This window comes from Phallusia mammillata, chromosome 7, assembly GCF_965637545.1.
Source record: "Phallusia mammillata chromosome 7, kaPhaMamm4.hap1.1, whole genome shotgun sequence".
Taxonomy (NCBI): Eukaryota; Metazoa; Chordata; class Ascidiacea; order Phlebobranchia; family Ascidiidae; genus Phallusia; species Phallusia mammillata.
The window spans coordinates 15,332,422-15,352,165 of NC_137258.1; the positions used below are offsets into that span (position 1 = coordinate 15,332,422).

Here is a 19,744-nt window from a genome sequence, read left to right on the forward strand (position 1 = left end):
GGTGATAGATTTTATATCGGTCGGAACAAAAAAGATGCCAAATTATTTAATTTGAAGTTTTAAATTGTTTGTTTTTTTCAGTTTTAAATACTAAAATTATTATTTTTGATTATATAATGTTTTTTTTAAACTTGTGTAAAATAAATTGCTTAAGATTTGAAAAAATATTTTGCAATTTTTAGTTTTTAACGTATTGGTTACATATGTACTGTAACAAATATTGGGTATATGTTTATTGTAACAGTTTTATAAAAAAAACATTGTGACATTATTGCATATTTCATTTTAAATTTGTGCAAATTACACATGGCAGGTATGTAATTATTAGATTTCTTTTAATTTGATTTACCATGACTTCCGTTGTTATAGCAACACGATACAGTTTTTTCAATGAATCCATGTTTGCTCTCTCTCGCTCTCTCTCTGCTTGTTAGTGAGTATGCTTCAAAATTTCGTAGGTTATGTTGGCGACTGCAGTCTCTGCTTCTTAGGCATGGTTGTATAAATGTGGAGAATTAAGAGATTAAGAATCCGATTTTTGCAAATGCTCATGCGAATCGCAATGTCACAGCAGAACTGTTTTCCATCGTGGAGTGAACATATGCTATTGCTATAGTCGGACATTCTGCTATATTATACCTCTTATCCTTCGTTTATTCATTGTATTGTCAGACGTTTGTTGGTTAACTACCGGTACATGTTGTAAATTGTAATGTTGGTTGGACGTTGGGTACTGCATTTCAAGCTTTACAAATCCAACAAAGTTCCCAATATAACTGCATCAACCTAAAGACTACTAGCAGTTATGTGTGCATGCAATAAGGTGCTTGCTGAGTATTTGAATTTATGGCAATATTGGTAAATTAATTCTATTACAGATCACATTTGTAAAATTTTGTGTCCACCTTAAAATCTGATCATGACAGAAGATGTGGAAGTACGAACACATGAGACTATACATATAACAATTCTAAGGGCTCGACATTTGAAAGGTCATCGTGGTGATGCTGTTACTTCCTTTGCCAAAGTTGAATTTGATGGAAAGCATTTGGGAGATTCAGCAAAGGTTACTGCTTGACGCATTAGATCTTAAACTCAGTAATATGTATACTTACAAGTGTGCCAGATTGGAAAGAATGGCCTGATAAATCCTCTGCGCAATATTTTGGATTTCCCCTTGTAATCCTCACAAATTTAGGCTTTTTACGTGTAATCTGCGCAAAAAAACTTTCTTTAAAATATTTTCGTTGCACAATGAACTTTTATGTCGTCACAAGCCTTATTTCGCGAACAATCCACGTAAATCAGTCAAGCACATCGAAACTTACCGATCGTCACGCTTGAAATAACATTTCTATTTCGCTAACGTAGTCGTTAAAAGTACATTTATCTGTATTTTTAGGACGTAGTTTGACTATTAAAGTGACTGACGGCTAGACAAGTTACATAAAATAATGTGTTTTGTATGACAAATCATTAAAAACAGTTAAAAGTAGTTTGGCAATCACAAACTATCCCCACAAAACAAATCAGCAAAATGTTTGAATCGTTATGAAAATGAAAAATTTTAGAATCTACCAGAACAGCTGCGTGCGCAATAGAGCAAAACTGCAGATTCGTCGTGTTTATTACTTTATTTAGTTGTTCTTTTTGTCGGCTGGATAGTCTTGCAGGCGTTACATACAAATTGCGTTAATCGTTAAATCCACCTGTCAATCAAAAGTCTATCAATCCGCGCAGAAAATTGTAATTCCGCGCAAAAATCCGCGCAATTATTTTGACGAAAAAAATATCCTCCGCGCAAAAATAAAACTTTCCAATCTGGCAAGTGTGAACCATCAAAACACACTCTAGTTAAATTTTGCCTAGTTATTGAAAATTCTATTGTCAGTGCAAGGTAATTACATACCTGTATGTTATTACATAAAATATTTGAGCTTTTTGATCAAATAATATCAAAAATTAAAAGTGAATGAAAGCAAAATATATGGCGCAGTAGACAAGGCATTAAAATGATATCCTGTAGCGCAGTGGTTGGCAACCGCTGGTCTGGGGCCGGTCCGCGGCCTGGTGCTGGTCCGCGACAAGTTTGCTGCCGGTCAGTATAGTTTACAGGTTAAATACTTTGAAACATTTTCCCTATGCATCCCGGGGTGATAAAACAATTTAGGCGTTTTTATTGCTAAATATTTGCAGTTTTTTGAAGACCGGTCTGCAATGAAATTTCTATTTTAAAAACTGTCCGCAGTGCAAAAAAGTTTGCCGACCCCTGCTGTATACAACATCATTAGTGATGTTATTTGACTGAATATCTTTCATGCATACCCATTTGCAGGTGGAAACTTCCCCTGATGCTGATGCTGAATACAGTTTTACAACAACCCTTGATTGCAGTTTTGCTGATGGAAATCATATATTTGATGACATTGCTTCAAAGCCCATTCTCGGTAAATGAAATTTGTTGTGATTAAAATTTATAAAATTGTTTTGTTTGTCTTAATAACCCCAAGGTTTGGATAGCTTGTAGAATATGCCATTTATAGGTGTTGATTGTTGTGTTCATCCCTCTTCTTTTTTTAAAAGTAGAACGTTAAATAGGACATACTTCAAACAATATCTGGGTTAAATCCCATTTGTATTATTTGCACTCTACATAGTATTATTATTTAACCCCAGTGCCGATCACAGTGTTTTACCTCACAACACCAAACTTTCACATAGTTAACTCTTGAAATGCATTATTTTGCATGTGTGGGGACCCATGAGTTTCTGCCTGCAGAAACAACTAAGGTTATAAAAGACGATGGCTAATATGGGACCCAATATAAAAAGAGCATAGGAAATACATTAACTTTTTAAAGTAGGTAATAGCAGGGGTGTCAAAAATGCGGCCCACCGGCCTTATCCGGTCCCTTAAGAGTTTTTGTGTGGCCCACCAAGTAACTTTCAGAAGGTCTGTGTTGTTTTTGGCTCTCAAAGTTGTTTGAGTTTGACATCCCTGGGTTATAGTGATTGTGCAAAAGCAAAATGTGCTCAAGCCACCATTCTAGTATTTATTGTTTTCTTTTACCAGTTACCATCACTGAAGTTCTTCCCAAAGAAAAAAAGCAGAAAGAAGAAAAATCTTCAATATTAGGACAATGTACTATTGACATGCTTCCACTTTTGTCTAATTCAACCAGTAACATTACAACATCGCTTGAGCTACAGCCTTGCCCTGGTTCTCCACTTGAAACAGTTCAACCTGATCTTCCAAAGGTAAAGCAATTTGCTGCTGCAAGGTTGTGGTATTTCTTTACAATGACTTTAAACTAAATAGGGTTTTATTCATTATTGTTTTTTTTTACAATACAAGTCTGACAATCTTTATTGTATTAAATTAACTCCACTGTAAACTGTTCATGGTGCAGTGAATCTGATGTAGTTATCCCAGAATATTATGTGTTGAGAATAAAAAAGACGATCTAAGTACTTTGGTCAAAATGGCAGTTAATGTATTTTTGCACTATTATCAGCTTAACTTGTATATTTTATTCTGTTAAGGAAGTTTGTTTGATCTTGTACTTTTGTTGATTGGTTTCATATTTTTAGGCTGAAGTGGATGTTATGGTAGCAGTCAACGAGGCCCTTTTAGACCACAACCTGCTTCAACAAAGCAACATCTTGACCGTTCGCATAGGTTCTCTATACTCTCCTCCAGAATCTTGGACTGCAGTTGGCACACAATACAATTATACTATTGGTTTACCAGTGCCTGTCAGCTCGGAAGTAAATAAAACTTATATGATTGCTTGGTGTGACAAAACGAAGTCTTGCTTACATTTTCTGTTGCAATAAGTGTTTTACCGTATTTGTTAATTTGTAGAAAGACACATCACTTATTTTTGCCAATGGAGCATTCAAGTTGGCCACGGAAAGGGAACTTTCAAAGAGGAAAATGAAGTGGCACAGTGTTCCCAACTCCGTTGCTCATTCACAATTTATAACAACAAGGTAGTACACATGTCAGATAAGACTTCATTAAATGACATATGTCTGCTGTGAGAAGATAAGCTGTATATTAATATATATAGCATTTTATTTCAACTTTTTTTAGTTTAAATTGACATAGTGGTAATTATGGGCTCACTTCTCCAAACATAGACCCAGTGGTTCACTCACACGCCCCCAAAACGTAAAATTTTTCTGGGAATTTCATACTGTTGGTTGGTGCACTATGAAGTATTTGATATAATTAGGTAACTTTAAGTGGGGATTCGACCATTTTCACCCCATTACCTTTCAATATTCATTTTTAGGTTTGCCAGTCGTTTAAGTTAAAATTGCAAGCCCTATTATGCTGAAACTTTAAACAATTGTTTATAGGATGTTCCTTGTTTGTTTTGAAAAGTTTAGTCTGGTCGGCCATGTGTTCACCATAACAGCCAATGATATGTGTACACTGGACTGTTGGACACCAACACCGCAGTACAAAGGGGGTGATTCACTGGTTTACAATTGTGGTGGTTTAATGTATAGCAGGAGGTCTCCTGAAACCTATGAAAGTGGTCATTGTAAGCTTTGCCAATTTAAAGTTATCGCAAAAACACACATTTAAGATTTTGTAAAGATATATATATATACTAAAGCAGGGGTCGGCAACCTTTTTGGCATTGCGGACCGGTTTTGAAAGTGAAATTTCATCGCGGACCGGTCTTCAAAAGACTACAAATATTTAGCAATAAACACGCTTAAATTAGTTTATCATCCCCGGGATACATGGGCGAAATGTTTTATTGCATTTAACCTGAAAAAGTATACGGCCCGGTAACGAACTCCTCGCGGACCGGCGGTTGCCGACCACTGTACTAAAGTATTGGTACTTTTTTCCAGTTTTGTTATGGCTTATTGTTTCATATTATAATGACAGAAAAGGCTTTAAAGCAGCGGTTCCCAAACTTTCTGGTGCCGCGACCCCTTAAAACAGTTCCCAAGTTGTGGTGACCCCACGCATAGGCGCCGAGTTTTACAAAAATGCAAGGTGGTGGATTTAAATTATGACGTCACTAATGCGTGCAGCCAAACGAGCTCCAACTCAAAGCCCAATATACTCTTAATAAAAAGCAAAGTTCGTCAATTTTAACAAAAAATTGTTTTTAAAATAATATTGATTTGGAACAATTCGCTTTAACGTTTTTTTGGTTTAGCAATGTTTAGAAACAGTTTCGTCAAGTCGTTGCTTTTGTATTACCCAAAGTGACCATTTATTACAGAACAATCGCATTGTACACCATAGTGGCCAATCATTCACTGCCAACAATTGTGTGTTTGGCGTCATACAAGTAAGGCACCAACCAAACTAGTTGCTTTTTCGTCAGCACGCTTGTTTAAAAGCAAAACTGTTCCCAAATTTGTTCAGATTTTACGGTGTTTCGTAAGGTACCGATACAAACAAACCCAAATATCCACGGTGTTCGCCACCACCCCGCCGCCACCGCCTATACGGCGCCTATGACCCCAGGGATAAAATTTTACTATACTTTCTATTTTTACTGTAAATTCTCACTATACTTTCCTTTCCTAATACTTGTCTTTCGATGCATCATTAACAGCCTGAAATTTTACAAATTAAATTTTAGTTCTGTTGACTATTATAAGTTATAATTGGAGGATAGTGATATTATCGCGAGAATACAAAACAAGTTGGCAGGTTCTGACTTTATGATTATGTGAATGCAGTATTATTACATAATACAAGGCAATAATTAGCATTTTGTGAAAACAATCAAGTCTTCGAAAATTAAAGATCCACCCCAGATGTAGTTACTAGTTTACATACTTTAACAAACAATGAAGGGAAGGAATGTGGTGCCCAGTTCTATTGTTTTTTGTTTGTTAAATTAGTTTTTATTTGTTAAATTATGGCCTAAAATGAGTTGGGAGCCATTCCCTTAGGCGACCCCAGGCAAATTGTCAGGCGACCCCAGTTGGGGTCGCGACCCACAGGTTGGGAACCGCTGCTTTAAAGGTTTAATTTTGTAGCTGTACCAGCCGCATTCCCGTTGATGAAGAAAAGGGGGACTTTTGTGGCAAAACTAATAAAGAGCAACGAGCAGAAGCTGAGTTAGAAAAACCTCGAGTTACATGGGATGTGGAAAGACGATGCTACTTGGGCAATGAAGCCAAATCTGAGTATGGCTTTCAGGGTTGGACTACCTACTTCTAAAGAAGTTTTCACTAAATAAATGCTTTTGAAGAACAAGTTTAGCAAATTGCCATTTGAAATACTGTTCTTTTTTTCTCCAAGCATCTGTTTTGTATTTAATCAAAAATAATACATGTGATTTGATTTTCATTCAAATATTCTTAAACTAAAACTTTATTAACCTAAATTATATCTGTGTTTTTCAAGCTGTTTTAAAATAAAATATTTTTCACCCCTGTGGGCATTATCAGTTACGCTTATTCAAATTGATCTTATTTAATGTGCCTCTTTTTCAATAGCAATGACTGATGATACCTACAAGGGTGAAATATATATTAATTTGAGACAGCTGTGTGTTTACTGAATCTGATGAAGAAGACTATTGCCTAAAAGTGTCAGCATATCAAACATATTGGCTGTGTATAGAATATTGAATTAATCTATTGCGAGTATTTTTTTTATTAGCAGGATAAAAATGTAAAATATGTACTCACTTACTAACTAACCAATATGACAATCTCAACAGAACCAACTTACTTTGTCAAAATATGAATGAATTTTTTTAATCCTTTTTTTAGGTTACAAATGCGAATTGCACATACTCGGTTGTGGCCAGTAGAAATAATGAGGACCACATCGGCACAAGTAAAGGGAATTGGTACAAAATATATAGTCGTTTGTTGCTAAAAACACCACATGATTCTGGTTTATCACCAATTCCATATTATTGCATACTGGATCCCAAATTGTATCCTTTTCAGCTGTTATTTGGCCCAAAAATTATCTACGGAACTTAAGAGTTGCTATTAACCAGAATTATCTGTACATACACAGCATGTTTCCTAGTTTACTATTTGATTGCAGCTTTTAAATGAATCTTGTTTTAAGATGTTTGGACAAAAGATATGTTAAACTGTTTGTTGTAAAATGACTTTTGCAAACAGTGCTTATAAGGCTTGTTGTGCTTTATCTCAGATATGCCAACAACCCTTGGTCATTTACCAAAACAAAATACTGTCAACAACATAATGTAAAATGTAATTCAGATGGTAAACAAGGCTTGCCTTTTGTAGCAGGTCCTGGTACAGGAGGGAAAAAAGACAAATCATCTTCAGATGATGATGGTCAAGTTTCATTTCATGGAATAGCATATGTTGATCTTGCTCCTTTGCTCTACCCTGGTGTAAAATCAGTTGCTGGTGCTTTCAAACTACATGCCTTTAGTGAAAGTGAACTTTTGGAAAAGGCAAAAAAAATGTTCTTGAACTGTTTGTTGTAAAAACCTTACTATTTAAATCAAACTTTTGGTCTGCACATTAGCTGCTTTGAGTGGATTACAAACTGATAAATTCTTTGTTTGCTTTATAAGGTAAAAAGAAAAAGTGCGATAGCTGACAGCGTTGCAAGAGTTCAAAGTAGCACAAGTCGTGTAACAGGATCATCCCCTGTACAAAAAGGAGGCAAAGCTCAAGCGGGAAAAGAACCAACAGTTGCAGTACCATCCAAGAAAGGTTCTGGTGTAAAACAATCAGAATCATCTGCTGAAATTGGGGAATCTGTTCATGCTGCTGTGGTATATGAATATATAATACTAGTCTGTATTATTATGGGTCCCCTTCCCCCCTTTTTTTCTTTTTTTTTCTCAGGTGAAATTTGTCCATGCACTTTTGGCATGAAATCTTTGGTGGATTTGGATGAAACTTTCACAGATGGTAGATATAGTTATGTAGATGTGCCATCTGCTTTGTTTGACTTACCCCCCAATATTTACCCCGCTAGACCCCAAAGTGTAAAACAGTTTTGTATGTTGCTGCGCACCACAAACGAAAGATTTTTGTGGTGTAATGGTATAATAAAGGCAACAGAACATATGCTACTTGTGCTTAGTGCATTGCTTGGTGAACGTTGTTGCACATACCAGTTAGAGGGGTGTTAACAGCCTTGTGACGTCAGAAGCGTTAACAAATGTTGCTAATAACACCTCTAGTGATCAGAATTTTAAACTTCGGCTGATTTGGATTAAATTTTACATTAATGTTGATTGGGTCATTGTGGTTTCATATTTTTTACTTTTGGGGTGTAGAACCTCATCAGTTGCCCCACTAACCCCCTAAAATGGGTGAATTTTTAGTACAGAATTAACTAAAATTTGGACAGCTTGTAGAATTTGTCATTTTTAGGTGTCAATTGTTGTGTAGACCCAATATTCACCCTCTAGCCCCCTAAAATGGGTGAGTTGTTTAAAGAATGTCGGAATTGGCTAAATTTTGTAAAGCTTGTAGAATGTGCAATTTATAGATGTATGTTGTTGTGTTTTACCCTGTAGCCCCACCATATACCCCATTAACCCCTAAAAATGGTAAAAACAATGTTGAAATTGGATGCAATTTGGATAGTTAGTAGATTATGTCATTTTTACGTGTCGATTGTTAAGTTTCACCTTATAGCTTAAACATTTACCCAACCAGCCCCCTAAAATGTGTGAGTTTTTAAACAATGTGAAAATTGAATGAAATTTGGACAGCTTGCAGAATTTGTTATTTATAGGTGTTAATTGTTGTGTTTTGCTTTATTTTGCCACTTTCTTTCCTATAAATAGAACAATAAATAGGACAATGTGTGAGTTGAATCAGATTTGCATAATTTAAACAGTTAGTAGCATGATTATTTAGAACAAGAAGTGACCACAGTGTTTTTTTTTGAAACTCCAAACTGACTGATGGTTATCTCTTGAAATGCATTGTTTTTAACTTTGAATGTGTGGAGGACCCATGAGTTTCTGCCTGCAGAAACAACTAACGTTACAAAAGACAGTGGGTGATATGAGACCCAATATAAAATATGTGTAGGGAATATATCAACGTTTCAAAATAGGTTACAGTGTATGTGCAATGGCAATATGTGCTGAGCCACCCTTCTAGTTTTTCCTAATAGCTCCTGACTGTTTAGAACACCGAGGGAACTGCATACAAAGATGCCAACAGCTTCGTTTATTTGGAGTTTTTACTGGCAACTCCCATGGTACCACGACGGGAACCAGAAGATCTAGCGGAGCTGGTTCGTGAATATATTCCACCACGACCACAGTTCAAAAGAGCCGTAGGAGGAGCACAGAAGGCAATCGAAGATTATCATTCACAGCTCTCGTCTGTGGCAGTAATGGTGTTGGACGAATTTCGGTATGGTTTTCATGATTTTATTCAAACTGTACCTTGAGTTGTTTCATTTCTAAACACATATTTATGTGGTCATGTTTACTGTTCTAATGATGTTTATGTTTTTAGGGATGCATTTGGACCAGATGTCTTTGAGCAAGATTCTGGACAGTATCCTGAAATGCATCAGGACCGAAAAAGGCAACTATTATACCAGCTTAATTCATCAGGAAAGTACTTTGCATTCAAAGAACAGCTAAAGGTATGGTGATATTTTGCAGTGAATCTGACAATATTCCATAAGTTTAGTCTAAATCCATTTATAGCACTCAATTGTCAAAATTGTGAGAGAGAAATACATGAAAACTACTACATTTCAAAACAAAGATGATCTGCAGCAGTTTTTATCTGAACTCTATGTATACCTGGTTGATGAAATGCATTTGGCTTTACAGAAGGTAAATCTTTAGTTGCAAAATTTTGACAAACACATTGTGTGTGAATGTACAACTTTTTGCATTAAGTTGTACATATGCATAAAATGTATTGGTCCATTTTTTTGTTAAATATACTAAACAGTAGTGGTGTAACCACTTTTTTAGTTTTAACGAACAAAACTCAATAAATTTAAAAGGTTGTATGTTCCACCAATAAATTTCTTAATCCTCCTGTTACCATTTGAACTAAGGTTCTATCTGTGGAAACAGAAGAGACATCATCAGTAGAACCATTTTTAAATTCATCACAACTAAAAATGTTTGCAGAAGAAGCAGAAGTAAATGGAGATCTGGCCGCTGCTTCTAAATATTACCAGGTGAGTACAAATATTTGAATACCACCAGACTTCCTTTTACAAGCAACTGAACTTCAGGAAAGACTTGCCCTGGATGAAAAAAATCCAGATCATTGGTTTGACTTTGGCTCATTTAGTCTTTTGATTGGAAACAACACCAAGGCAAAGGAGTGTTTTAAAGAAGCAGTTTCTCTTCAACAGTCCTACATAGATGGGTAAGCATTTCTTTTACTGATGTTATTTTGATTGTATGTTTTTTAACTGTTTTTTTGGTTTAGTTTGCTTATGTATGGAATCATGTGTACTATTGAAGAGAGCTACATTGAGGCTGAGGCAGTATTTGAAAGAGCCACTTCTTTAGCAGAAGCAAAGTATTTTTGGTTTATTATGGGTCCCCTTCCCTGAAGGGGACACACATTGTTGTTTTTTTGTTTTTTTCCGTCTAACGCGGATTTGTTCCCACGTTTTGGTCAAGAAAGAATGGTTCAAACTTTTTCAAATTTACACACATTATAGATACTGGTCTAAAGATGGTCCATGTGAATTTTGACTCCGTTTGATCCCTCGGTTCACCCACAGCCCCCCAAAACGTGAAATTTGTAAAAGGGCTATACTTGCTAAAGCAGATGATTCTGGAGTGTCATACTTTTTTGATTGGTACATTGCAGCGTATTTTAAAGGTTGGAATTAAGATGTTATGATGTTAGTTATATTGCGCTGTAAACGTTAATGTAGGTCAACTTATTCGTGTTTTGAAGCGCAGAGCGACAACGCAGCACGATTTGTTACACCTGTGTAAAACTGAAAGCAGTAATAAAACTGTTTCAGAACAGGTTTTGGACATAAAAGCCCAACTAGGCAATCGTATTGTTGGTATGTAGAAACTTAACGGCGCCAGGGAACGCTATGTGCGGATTAAAAATCATAATTCAACAAACAAAGGGTTATTAAGGAAAAAAATGTTAAACTTTGTTAAATGTTTAAATAGTTGGACTCATCCATTTTCCACCTCGTGAAAACAACATGCAACTCCATGTCGAAAAAAAGCCCAATTGGGTCAAAAAGCGCAAACCTGCCCACTAAAAAGTGAATATCTCGGCCTCGCACATAACTGGGCGTGCTATCAGGCAGTCTTTTTGCACTGTGCAATTAAGATATGTTTGTAGATCATTTAAAAATGTTAGTTATGCATTTGTTGTATCACGCAGTTTTGCGTCTTATGGTGGTTAACGACAGGCCCCTCCTGCCCCAATCGACGCCATATCTTTATCTAACAACATTCGCACCCCGCGAGACAATGATCGCTGATGGAAATGAAACCGTTAAAAATCATCGGTAACCTCTGTTGTCTGGAGCTTTGCATTGACCCCAGCCACAGGAAAAAATGTTGCCCCATTTGATGAAATTAGTTGTCAATAATTTGTAAAAATCTCCTACACAAGTTTACTTGAGTAGTTTATTGTGCCATCATTCCTGTTAGGAATTCAAAATATATGTGTGGTTGGGGACCCATTGGTTTTTGCTTGCAAAAACAATTATGTTATAACTAGTGATGTACCGAATATTAGGTTTGCCGAATTTATTCGGCCGAATCAGCCATTTTTAAAGATATTCGGTTTTGGCCGAATAATTTGTTGTGTTGAATTTATTCGGCAAAACTGCCGAATATTCGGTTTCGGCCGTAGCCAAATTTAGCCGATTCGGTACATCTCTGGTTATAACAGGCCACAAAAATATTGTTACCATCCTGAATGTATCCATCAAATATATATCCCTTACAATTATAATGAATGGTGCGTAAATATGGCACAGTTTCTGTAAAATGGAATATATAGGAAAACCACTATTCCAGTTTAACAATGATTGTGCCCTACTTTTACTGATACCAATTCGCATGTGCACATGTGTGGGGACCCATTAGATTATACTTGCAGAAACAATTATGTTATAAAGTGCCAGGTAAAAGATAGGGACCCAATGAAATGTAGGTGCCAAATATATATCCATTATAAATATAGTAAATGGCATATGGCACATATACTATATGTGATACATCGTTAAATATGATGTAGTATACATAAACTGGCAATATATAGGAAAACCAATATTCTAGTTTTTGCTTAAAAACTATAGGAGCCTACTGTTAATAGTTTCTTCTAAATGTGTCAAAAATGTGGATTTTTTTGTATTTGTCTAAAATATTAAAACTTAGGTCATCATTGAATTTTAGCCAATTCGAGTGCATGTGTTTTTGCTTTAGTTTGCAGTCACCAAGCTTGGCATGGATGATACTGGCACTTTTTTATGATATACAAGGCAATGAAATTAGAGCTGAACATTCATATTCAGAAGCATCAAAGTTGAACAAAACCAGCCAACAGACAACAGATAAAAATTCAGGAGCACCAACTGAGAAGCAAGACTCAAGTAATATTACAAAAATACAGTTTTTTACACTTGAATTTAAAGTTTGAGTAAATCATATTCATCTTTGTGAGAACATTTCCTTGTAGGTCATGACAGTGATTTAAATGCAGCAACAGGAACTGGAAGTAATGTTAGAACACAAATTACTGGATCAGCAAAGTCAATATCAACTGTAAAAGGAACAAAGTCAACCGGCAAAAAGGGTATTTTAAATGATAAAAATAAAACCTTACCAATTAAAGTAGAAATAGTAGTTCAATTAATATAAATAGTATGTTACTAAAATGGCAAGGTGTAGGCTAGAAATATCTAGCCTGTGGTGGGATTCAGACCCATGCCTATCCTGGACTCTTTTGAGTGCTAACTTTTTGATTTTCTTGTTACAAAAATCGGGTCTATTTTTCATTAAACCACTAGATGGAGCCTTTTTAACTACAGTACCACAATATTACCCAAATTTTGTTTAGTGTGCAAAAACTAATGCCATAAATAAAAAAGAACATACTAGTGCAAAGGTTTATATAACTGTTAAAATATTGCAATATTTTTTTAGAAACAGGAAGGGTCAAAAGCTCAACGGATAACAGTGTTGTATCCAATGACCTAGATGAAAAACCAACAGAAATGGCTGAAGACCCAAACCTTCATCAAAAACAATCCATCATGGGAAATTCTCCCACTGAAAGTGTATTTTTACAAGCTGCCAAATGGCTGTTGGACAGAAAAGCTTTAAGGGTACAGTGCAAAATTTGTTTATTTATCCACCCAATTAAAAATTAAGCCACTATATTGTGCCATGTATTGTCATTGTTCTGCACATGCTTTCTTAAAATGAAATATTGGATATTTTCTGATAACATTTTTAGAGTTTTATTTCTACAACAGTTGTTTTTAAAAATGACCATTCTTTTTAAACACCCTGAAATGGATAATTTTTTGACACATTGCACCAAACATTTTTCCTCATAGAAATATGTTTTCATGCACATCTGCATATCCCCAACCTTAGTCACCAACAACACTTTTTTCAGTTTGCTGAGAATGCTTTATCCCATGAGTTATTATCATCTCTGGGAAACCCCAATGCAGAGTACTACATTGCCCTTGCTAGACTGAACATGATGAGAAAAGACTACCAGGATGCTAACAAAAATTTGGAATCTTCAATTTCACTTAACAATGAGGTTGGTTTTTCGTCAGTTTCAAATTTCGTTTTTTTTTTTGTGTCAGGTACAATATTTGTTTTTGTTTTACTTATATCGTAAGCATCCTGATGCTTGGTCAATGAAAGGCCACCTTAATTATGTTGCTGGAAATTTTGTGGAGGCAAGGGACTGCTATGAACGTACCCTTGCTTTTGTCACTGATGCATCAGAAACACATGCAATTTATCTGCGTTTGGGCTCAATTTACTTACAAGAAGAGCAGGTATGTGAGTATTCTTGTTCCCAAAGATGTAACAGCTCAAGCACTAAATGTATTTTTGTTTGTGTTTTTATTCTACAACTGATCTAATCTAGTTTTGTAATTTTAGTTTTCAAATGCAAAACGCATATTTTTGCTTGCTTGTAAGCACTCTCCAACATGTCTATCCTGGTTTGGAGTTGGAGTTGCTTGTTACAGGGTAAGTTTATTTCAAAATTCATTAGTATTAAATGGCTAAACAAGGCATCAAATTATGTTTTGCATGCATGCAAAAGCAAGCGTTTTTTTAACATTTTTAACGTTTATTTGATTATCGTATGGGGTGACCAACAAACGTACTCTTCCATCAGCGAATAAAAAAAAACTGTTGTACAATTCCATATCTGTCTGATGAGATGAATGCTGAACACTGCAAATAATGGAAACATAGTTATTTAAGGCAATAGTGTTAGAAACTCAACCCACAGTACAAATTTTCCAGCAGTGAAAAACATTTACCGGTTGAAACATGTGTAAGATAAGCGATTTGTATTTTGACAGCTTGGTGAAATTGAAGAAGCTGAGGATGCATTAGCAGAAGCAAACATACTCAACAATAAAAATGCTGAAGTGTGGGCTTATTTGTCTCTTGTTTGTTTGAAGGTATGCCAATTCTTAATAATATAGAGGTTTTGGGTATTTAATGTAAAAACTATTTCAGACCAACAGAAGATTGGAAGCGGAGCAATCTTACAAGAATGCTATAAAATTGGGAATAACCGATGAAGAAATTTTAAATGAGGTTCATCAATTGCAAACTGTAGTGGGATTTGGAAATCCTTCTTTTTGATTATAAGTTTTTCTCTTTGAGTTTACTTTTATAACACTGTTTCATAAAATAAAAAGCATTCAGAAAAAGCAAATTGTTTGCCAGAAAGAAAAAGAAAATGTGCCAAATCATAGTCAAACATCAATAATAAATGTAACCAGCATAGACAAAGAGCTTCCTACCCCTATATATGCGGACAAATTTCCAATTGTTGGAGAAACTCAGTCATTTTTTTCAGGCTTGCTTAAAATACTTGATTTAGGACCTTTGCTCTAGCAGCTCGCTCTAGTTAGGTTTCCAAGAATATTACAGTTAACGCACAGTTAACTCAAAACATCATTTCACATTAACATACTATAGCCAAAAATAAATAAATAATAAGACGGAAGTTTTAAAATTATCTGTGTCGAGGTGATATAAGGCTTGAACCACGGGACACTTGGCCTGACTCAGGACTCGAAATGATAAGACAATGCCTTTTGCGTAGCGTGCGCTGAATTGGTGCATGTAGGCCATACACGTACAACGCAAGATTTCGAGAATTTAGGTAGCATGAAAAGTAATCCGACTTCTGCAGAATTACACCTTGAAAAATAGTCATGATATAAACTGCTGGCCGCTCCCCATGACATACGGTAATTCTGAAAAACACGATAAATGCGAATGCACGCGCCAATAAAGTAAATGCGTTTTGTGATTTTACACAAAAACGTTGTGTATATAAGAGTAAGACAAGGACTTATACGGCAATAGTTATGTATATTACTGGATAATGCACTTGACTCGACAACCTATGTTTTTTTCGGTCTGTTTACGTAACCGTTTAACAATGTACTGTGGTGCTGTGGTGATGAAGTGACTATGCGAATAAAATTTGACATGACAATGCAAAAAGTGGGATTTACCAAATGCTCCAATCATATATTGTAGAGACGTTTGCCTTTATTTTGCTGCTTTTTACTTATCTAGTCGTTCGTGCCGTTATTTAGTTTGGCGTTTGACAGCCACCTGTATTCAAATTGCCATTTTGGGTTAAATTATATGGAGTGCGAAAATGTGCAACAAATCGCAGAGGAGTCAGATATGTTTCTGTCAATCTTTTTTGTTGACTTGACTTGGGCCAGGAACGTCTCGATGTAAGAGTAAAACTTTTTGGAAATATTAAAAATGCCCAAATTGAGGCCATAATAAGCATGTATATTAAGGTATATTTGTACAGTAAGTAATGACATAAACAACACTCCAATGTGAAACCAGGCTGTTTTAAGATGACCTCTTTTATCAACTTCGAAAATATCGCTCATACGTCCACTGATTTTTTTATGATCATTATAGCAAACAAAAATGTAATTACTAATTGCGGTGCTAATTTAAGGTTATGCAATTCGTTGAAGAAGTTGCTTACAAAGATAAACCAATTAAGTAAAATAATAACCATGTTATAAATGGTTTAAATGCATTATATCAAAAGGTTTTGGATTTTTTGGCGTGCTTTTATTGTTTGTGCTCGTGTTATATCCAAACCGTCCGGTCGTCAAAACTGCCATCAAATAAAACTTGGTTTTCATACATCTGGGTCTCTGTGTAAAATGGCGTTGTTTTAAGGACAAAATGACTGCCATCAAAAGTACACGGCTAGGTGTCAAACTCGCGGCCCGCGGGTCGAAGCCCTCGAATGCGACCCTCAAATACTCTTTCAGTATTTTGTAAGATTTTTACCTAAATATTATATTTTTTCTCACTTTTCGAAGTGAAAGCTATTATTTAAACATACATTCACAGTTTTTATTTATAAATAAAAACTCATATGTTATGAGTAGAAACAATAAAAACCGTTCGTCAAACTAAAAATAAGCGTTAAGTTTCAGTCAGGGCCAGGGGTGCACAATCTGCGGCCGTGCGGCCACATGCGGCCACAAAGACGAGTTTATACGGTCGTGAACATGTTTAAAAAAATATTTGTACTGGCGGCCGTGACGTAATTAAAACTCATTTGCCAAATATTTTGATTTTTAAGCTGCTCTAAACATATTTTTTGGTACTGAAAAGAGTATTGCCAGCCTAACAGCCATATGCGTAAACCACAATCGTCACAATATAGATAATGACGTCATAAACATTTAAGACTGATCTTCACATTGTGCAGCTTAATCTGTGCATCAAGTGGGAAATCTGGGCTTTTGGGCGCTAATACATGGTATATGCATATGATATAAACCAATTTCTTTACATCTGTAATTTTAAAACAAAAACCAGCAGGTAATTGGCGGCTGTTGGGGGAAAAGGACCTGCGACGCGGCCGTCATAGCGACAAGGTTGTGCACCCCTGGTTTAAGTGCACAAAACTAGATGAAAAATCACATGCAGCCCTTGACATTAGTTCCAAACTGTAATGTGGCCCTCGATCCCCAACGAGTTTGACAACCCTGGTCTACAGTGTAATTAACAAACAACAAAATTCAATTAAGGGATTATCATTTCTTATTTTAGACAGCCATGGCAAATCCTGCTGGAACATGTCAAGAAAAATGCATTGTAATAAAAATCCTAATGAGGCAAAGCAAATTAATAAAAAAAGACTAAACGCCCTCAATTCCACTTTGCTTCGAATCAAAATCGTTTGCTGACGTTCTGTTTACGTTCTCGTTTTTTTTCCTTTGGAACCACTTTTGATAGGCCGCGTGCTCTACTTGGGGGAGTCTGCTTTGCATCAAAGTGTTTATCTCAGCCTGTCTCTTCAACTTGTTGCTAACTGGAGTCGTTGACGCATAGTTTCAAAAAGTATGGGCGAAAAAAATGTGTGATTACAAAACACCAGCATATTGCACGCGGTATATTATAACTAGCTGTTTCTTTAAAAATATAAAAGGGTACTTCTGTTTGTGTAAATTAAAACCTACTAATACGTGGGCTCGAAGTGTGTGCGGTTATGGCAGTCGATCCTTCGCTATTGTTGGCAGGTTTTCCACCCAAAAATTTCGAAAATTTCCTCCTGCAACTGTACTGAGTGTGCTCTAAAACTTGTTTATCCAAGTTAAGTTTTCGACCAACTAGGCTACTGTATAAAAACATTATTTGTTTGTCTTACATTTTTAGTTGCAGAGCCGAGTCGATCTATTGCAACAGCATTGTGGCATCTTTAAGTGTTGAAACGGGTTGTAATTCTATTAGGTTGGGACCAAGATCTTTTGAGGCCTGATCTGTGGATTAAAAACAAACTGTTTTAGCTGCATTCAAAAAAATGAAAGTACGTAAATACCTTGAAACTTATCAACACATGATAAGGTCGAAATCGACGGAAGAGCGGAAGCAATATTCGTAAAACCAGCGTTAATTTCCTCCGTTATGTCATTATGTTCAGTAAACTGTCGAGAAAAACCTGTAGCCCCACTTGATTCAAAAACACGCAGCATTCTTGTTCTATCCATAATGTGTGTGTTAGATGGATAAAGAATAGAATTTGATGAGCTCTCTTCTACCAAGGTGGGCTCAATTGTGTTTTCTCTCGCATTTGTGACAGGTTCATGCATACCGATATTTTGTGTGTACAGTTCTTGTTGCAATCCATTGGCACTATCCGATATATACCTATAGTATTCCAATTGTGATTGTGGTGTTTCTACATTGCACCATATTTCTGGATTATAATCTTCTTTGTTGTCTTGGTTGCTTTTGCGGTCAGTAGACTTTTTTGTTCTTTCTAATGATTCGAGGGCCTCTGCCCAAACAGCTTCTGGCCAACCTGTCCTGCCTTTTTTCTTTTCACTGATGCCAGGTGAAGTTGTTTCTTTTGTTGATTGAATTCCCACTCCTCTACATGTATCATTCGTATTTGTAATAATTTTGCGTTTCGTTGAAACATCCTGTGAAATAAAATAATTGGTTGAATTTTGACAAACAAGAATTTTACAAAGGATACCAATAAAAAACATACGTTTAGTTTATAAATCACAATGTGAAGGCAATGAATTTTGTAAAATCGCTTAAAACATGTTCGTGATATACATTTGATATTTAGTCATTCCAACTCTGTTCTGATGAAAAGCAATTTAACAAACGTAAGCGATAAGTTTATCACTCACCAATCGACGATTAATGTGCCTGTCTCTGCATCTCAAAACTTGTAGTTCAGCATGGAATTCTTTACCTGTGTTGGGACAACTTGCCTCAGCATCTTCCAACAACTCCGATAAAAAAGATATGTACGATGATGCCAAACGCAGAGTTTTAATCTTTGACAATTTCGTGTCCGAAGGAACGTTTGGAATACATTTTCGAAGTTCAGCAAAAGCCTTGTTAATGCATTCTGTTCTTTTTTTCTCCTTGTGTCTGATATTTTGCGACTCTTCAGTAATCTCGGACGCCATTGAAGAAGATTAAAACATGTCCTAAACAAAGAAAGCTTTTGCACAATTTGTAAGTTTCAAATGACTGTTTTCTACTTTGCAGCGGTGTTGTTTTAACCATAGCATACTGCGCGAATGGAAAGTAACTTTACTTTTCGCAAACTAACTTTTTCTCGTGTCTGGAGTGTAAAAGACTATCAGCACTACTCCGTGTTCGATCACGCTTACGATATTGTGACGTCAAATGCAAATGACCAAACGACATATATCATCGCCAAAGCGGTGTATTCGGCCAACCGAAACTTCGATGTACTGTTAATCCAATTAGCACTCTTTCAAATAGTTTTTATTAATCCATTTTTTAAGTTGTTACTTAACCACGTTTCCTATTAATTGTTTTATGATCTTTTTGATTATCTTTAGTATGGAGGATTGTTTAATTTGTTTGAAGAATATTCAAACGTATTTTTCGTAATTTTTCGCTGTTTTTCCAACTTTCCACGTTCCCTTTGTTTCACCAATTTCTGTTACTTTCACGTTTACCTCTCATCTGTTCTATTACCTTCGGACAGTGTTAGGATTCAATTTTTTTGTCAGGTTTGTATT

At 35.7% G+C, this 19,744-nt stretch overlaps 2 protein-coding genes across 5 annotated transcripts; one reads left to right on the top strand and one right to left on the bottom strand.

The window, feature by feature from the left end:
* Positions 1-685: 685 nt before the first annotated feature.
* On the top strand, positions 686-14,886 carry LOC145238060 (cilia- and flagella-associated protein 70-like). Of its 4 annotated transcripts, none has more exons than XM_080101103.1 (24): positions 689-823; positions 879-1,066; positions 2,336-2,447; positions 3,074-3,258; positions 3,592-3,768; positions 3,866-3,993; positions 6,022-6,171; positions 6,763-6,842; positions 7,261-7,430; positions 7,554-7,757; positions 9,134-9,363; positions 9,469-9,601; positions 9,666-9,797; positions 10,028-10,153; positions 10,211-10,347; positions 10,411-10,503; positions 12,393-12,559; positions 12,631-12,762; positions 13,113-13,294; positions 13,591-13,743; positions 13,826-13,987; positions 14,094-14,183; positions 14,525-14,626; positions 14,685-14,886. In XM_080101103.1, exons 2-24 carry the CDS (start codon positions 920-922, stop codon positions 14,811-14,813), a joined length of 3,321 nt encoding a protein of 1,106 aa, XP_079957229.1. In that variant the 5' UTR covers positions 689-823; positions 879-919; the 3' UTR covers positions 14,814-14,886. The 4 variants fall into 4 exon arrangements, with proteins under 4 accessions (XP_079957231.1, XP_079957229.1, XP_079957227.1 ...); XM_080101101.1 differs by having other exon boundaries at positions 691-823; positions 7,258-7,430; XM_080101104.1 differs by having other exon boundaries at positions 695-823; positions 7,258-7,430; positions 12,646-12,762.
* On the bottom strand, positions 14,185-19,223 carry LOC145238061 (uncharacterized). The gene is made up of 4 exons (XM_080101106.1): positions 18,875-19,223; positions 18,052-18,655; positions 17,881-17,992; positions 14,185-14,393 (listed from the first exon to the last, which is right to left on the bottom strand). Exons 1-3 carry the CDS (start codon positions 19,157-19,159, stop codon positions 17,907-17,909), a joined length of 975 nt encoding a protein of 324 aa, XP_079957232.1. The 5' UTR covers positions 19,160-19,223; the 3' UTR covers positions 14,185-14,393; positions 17,881-17,906.
* Positions 19,224-19,744: the final 521 nt, after the last annotated feature.

Excerpts from the sequence above, each read along its gene's own strand:
- LOC145238060 (XM_080101101.1), top strand. The coding sequence starts at position 920 with ATGACAGAAGATGTGGAAGTACGAACACATGAGACTATACATATAACA. Across the intron at positions 1,067-2,335 it reads ATTTGGGAGATTCAGCAAAG|GTGGAAACTTCCCCTGATGC; the intron begins GTTACTGCTTGA and ends ACCCATTTGCAG. Across the intron at positions 7,431-7,553 it reads AAAGTGAACTTTTGGAAAAG|GTAAAAAGAAAAAGTGCGAT; the intron begins GCAAAAAAAATG and ends TTGCTTTATAAG.
- LOC145238061 (XM_080101106.1), bottom strand. The coding sequence starts at position 19,159 with ATGGCGTCCGAGATTACTGAAGAGTCGCAAAATATCAGACACAAGGAG. Across the intron at positions 18,656-18,874 it reads GGCACATTAATCGTCGATTG|GATGTTTCAACGAAACGCAA; the intron begins GTGAGTGATAAA and ends TTTATTTCACAG. Across the intron at positions 17,993-18,051 it reads ATGTGTTGATAAGTTTCAAG|ATCAGGCCTCAAAAGATCTT; the intron begins GTATTTACGTAC and ends TTTAATCCACAG.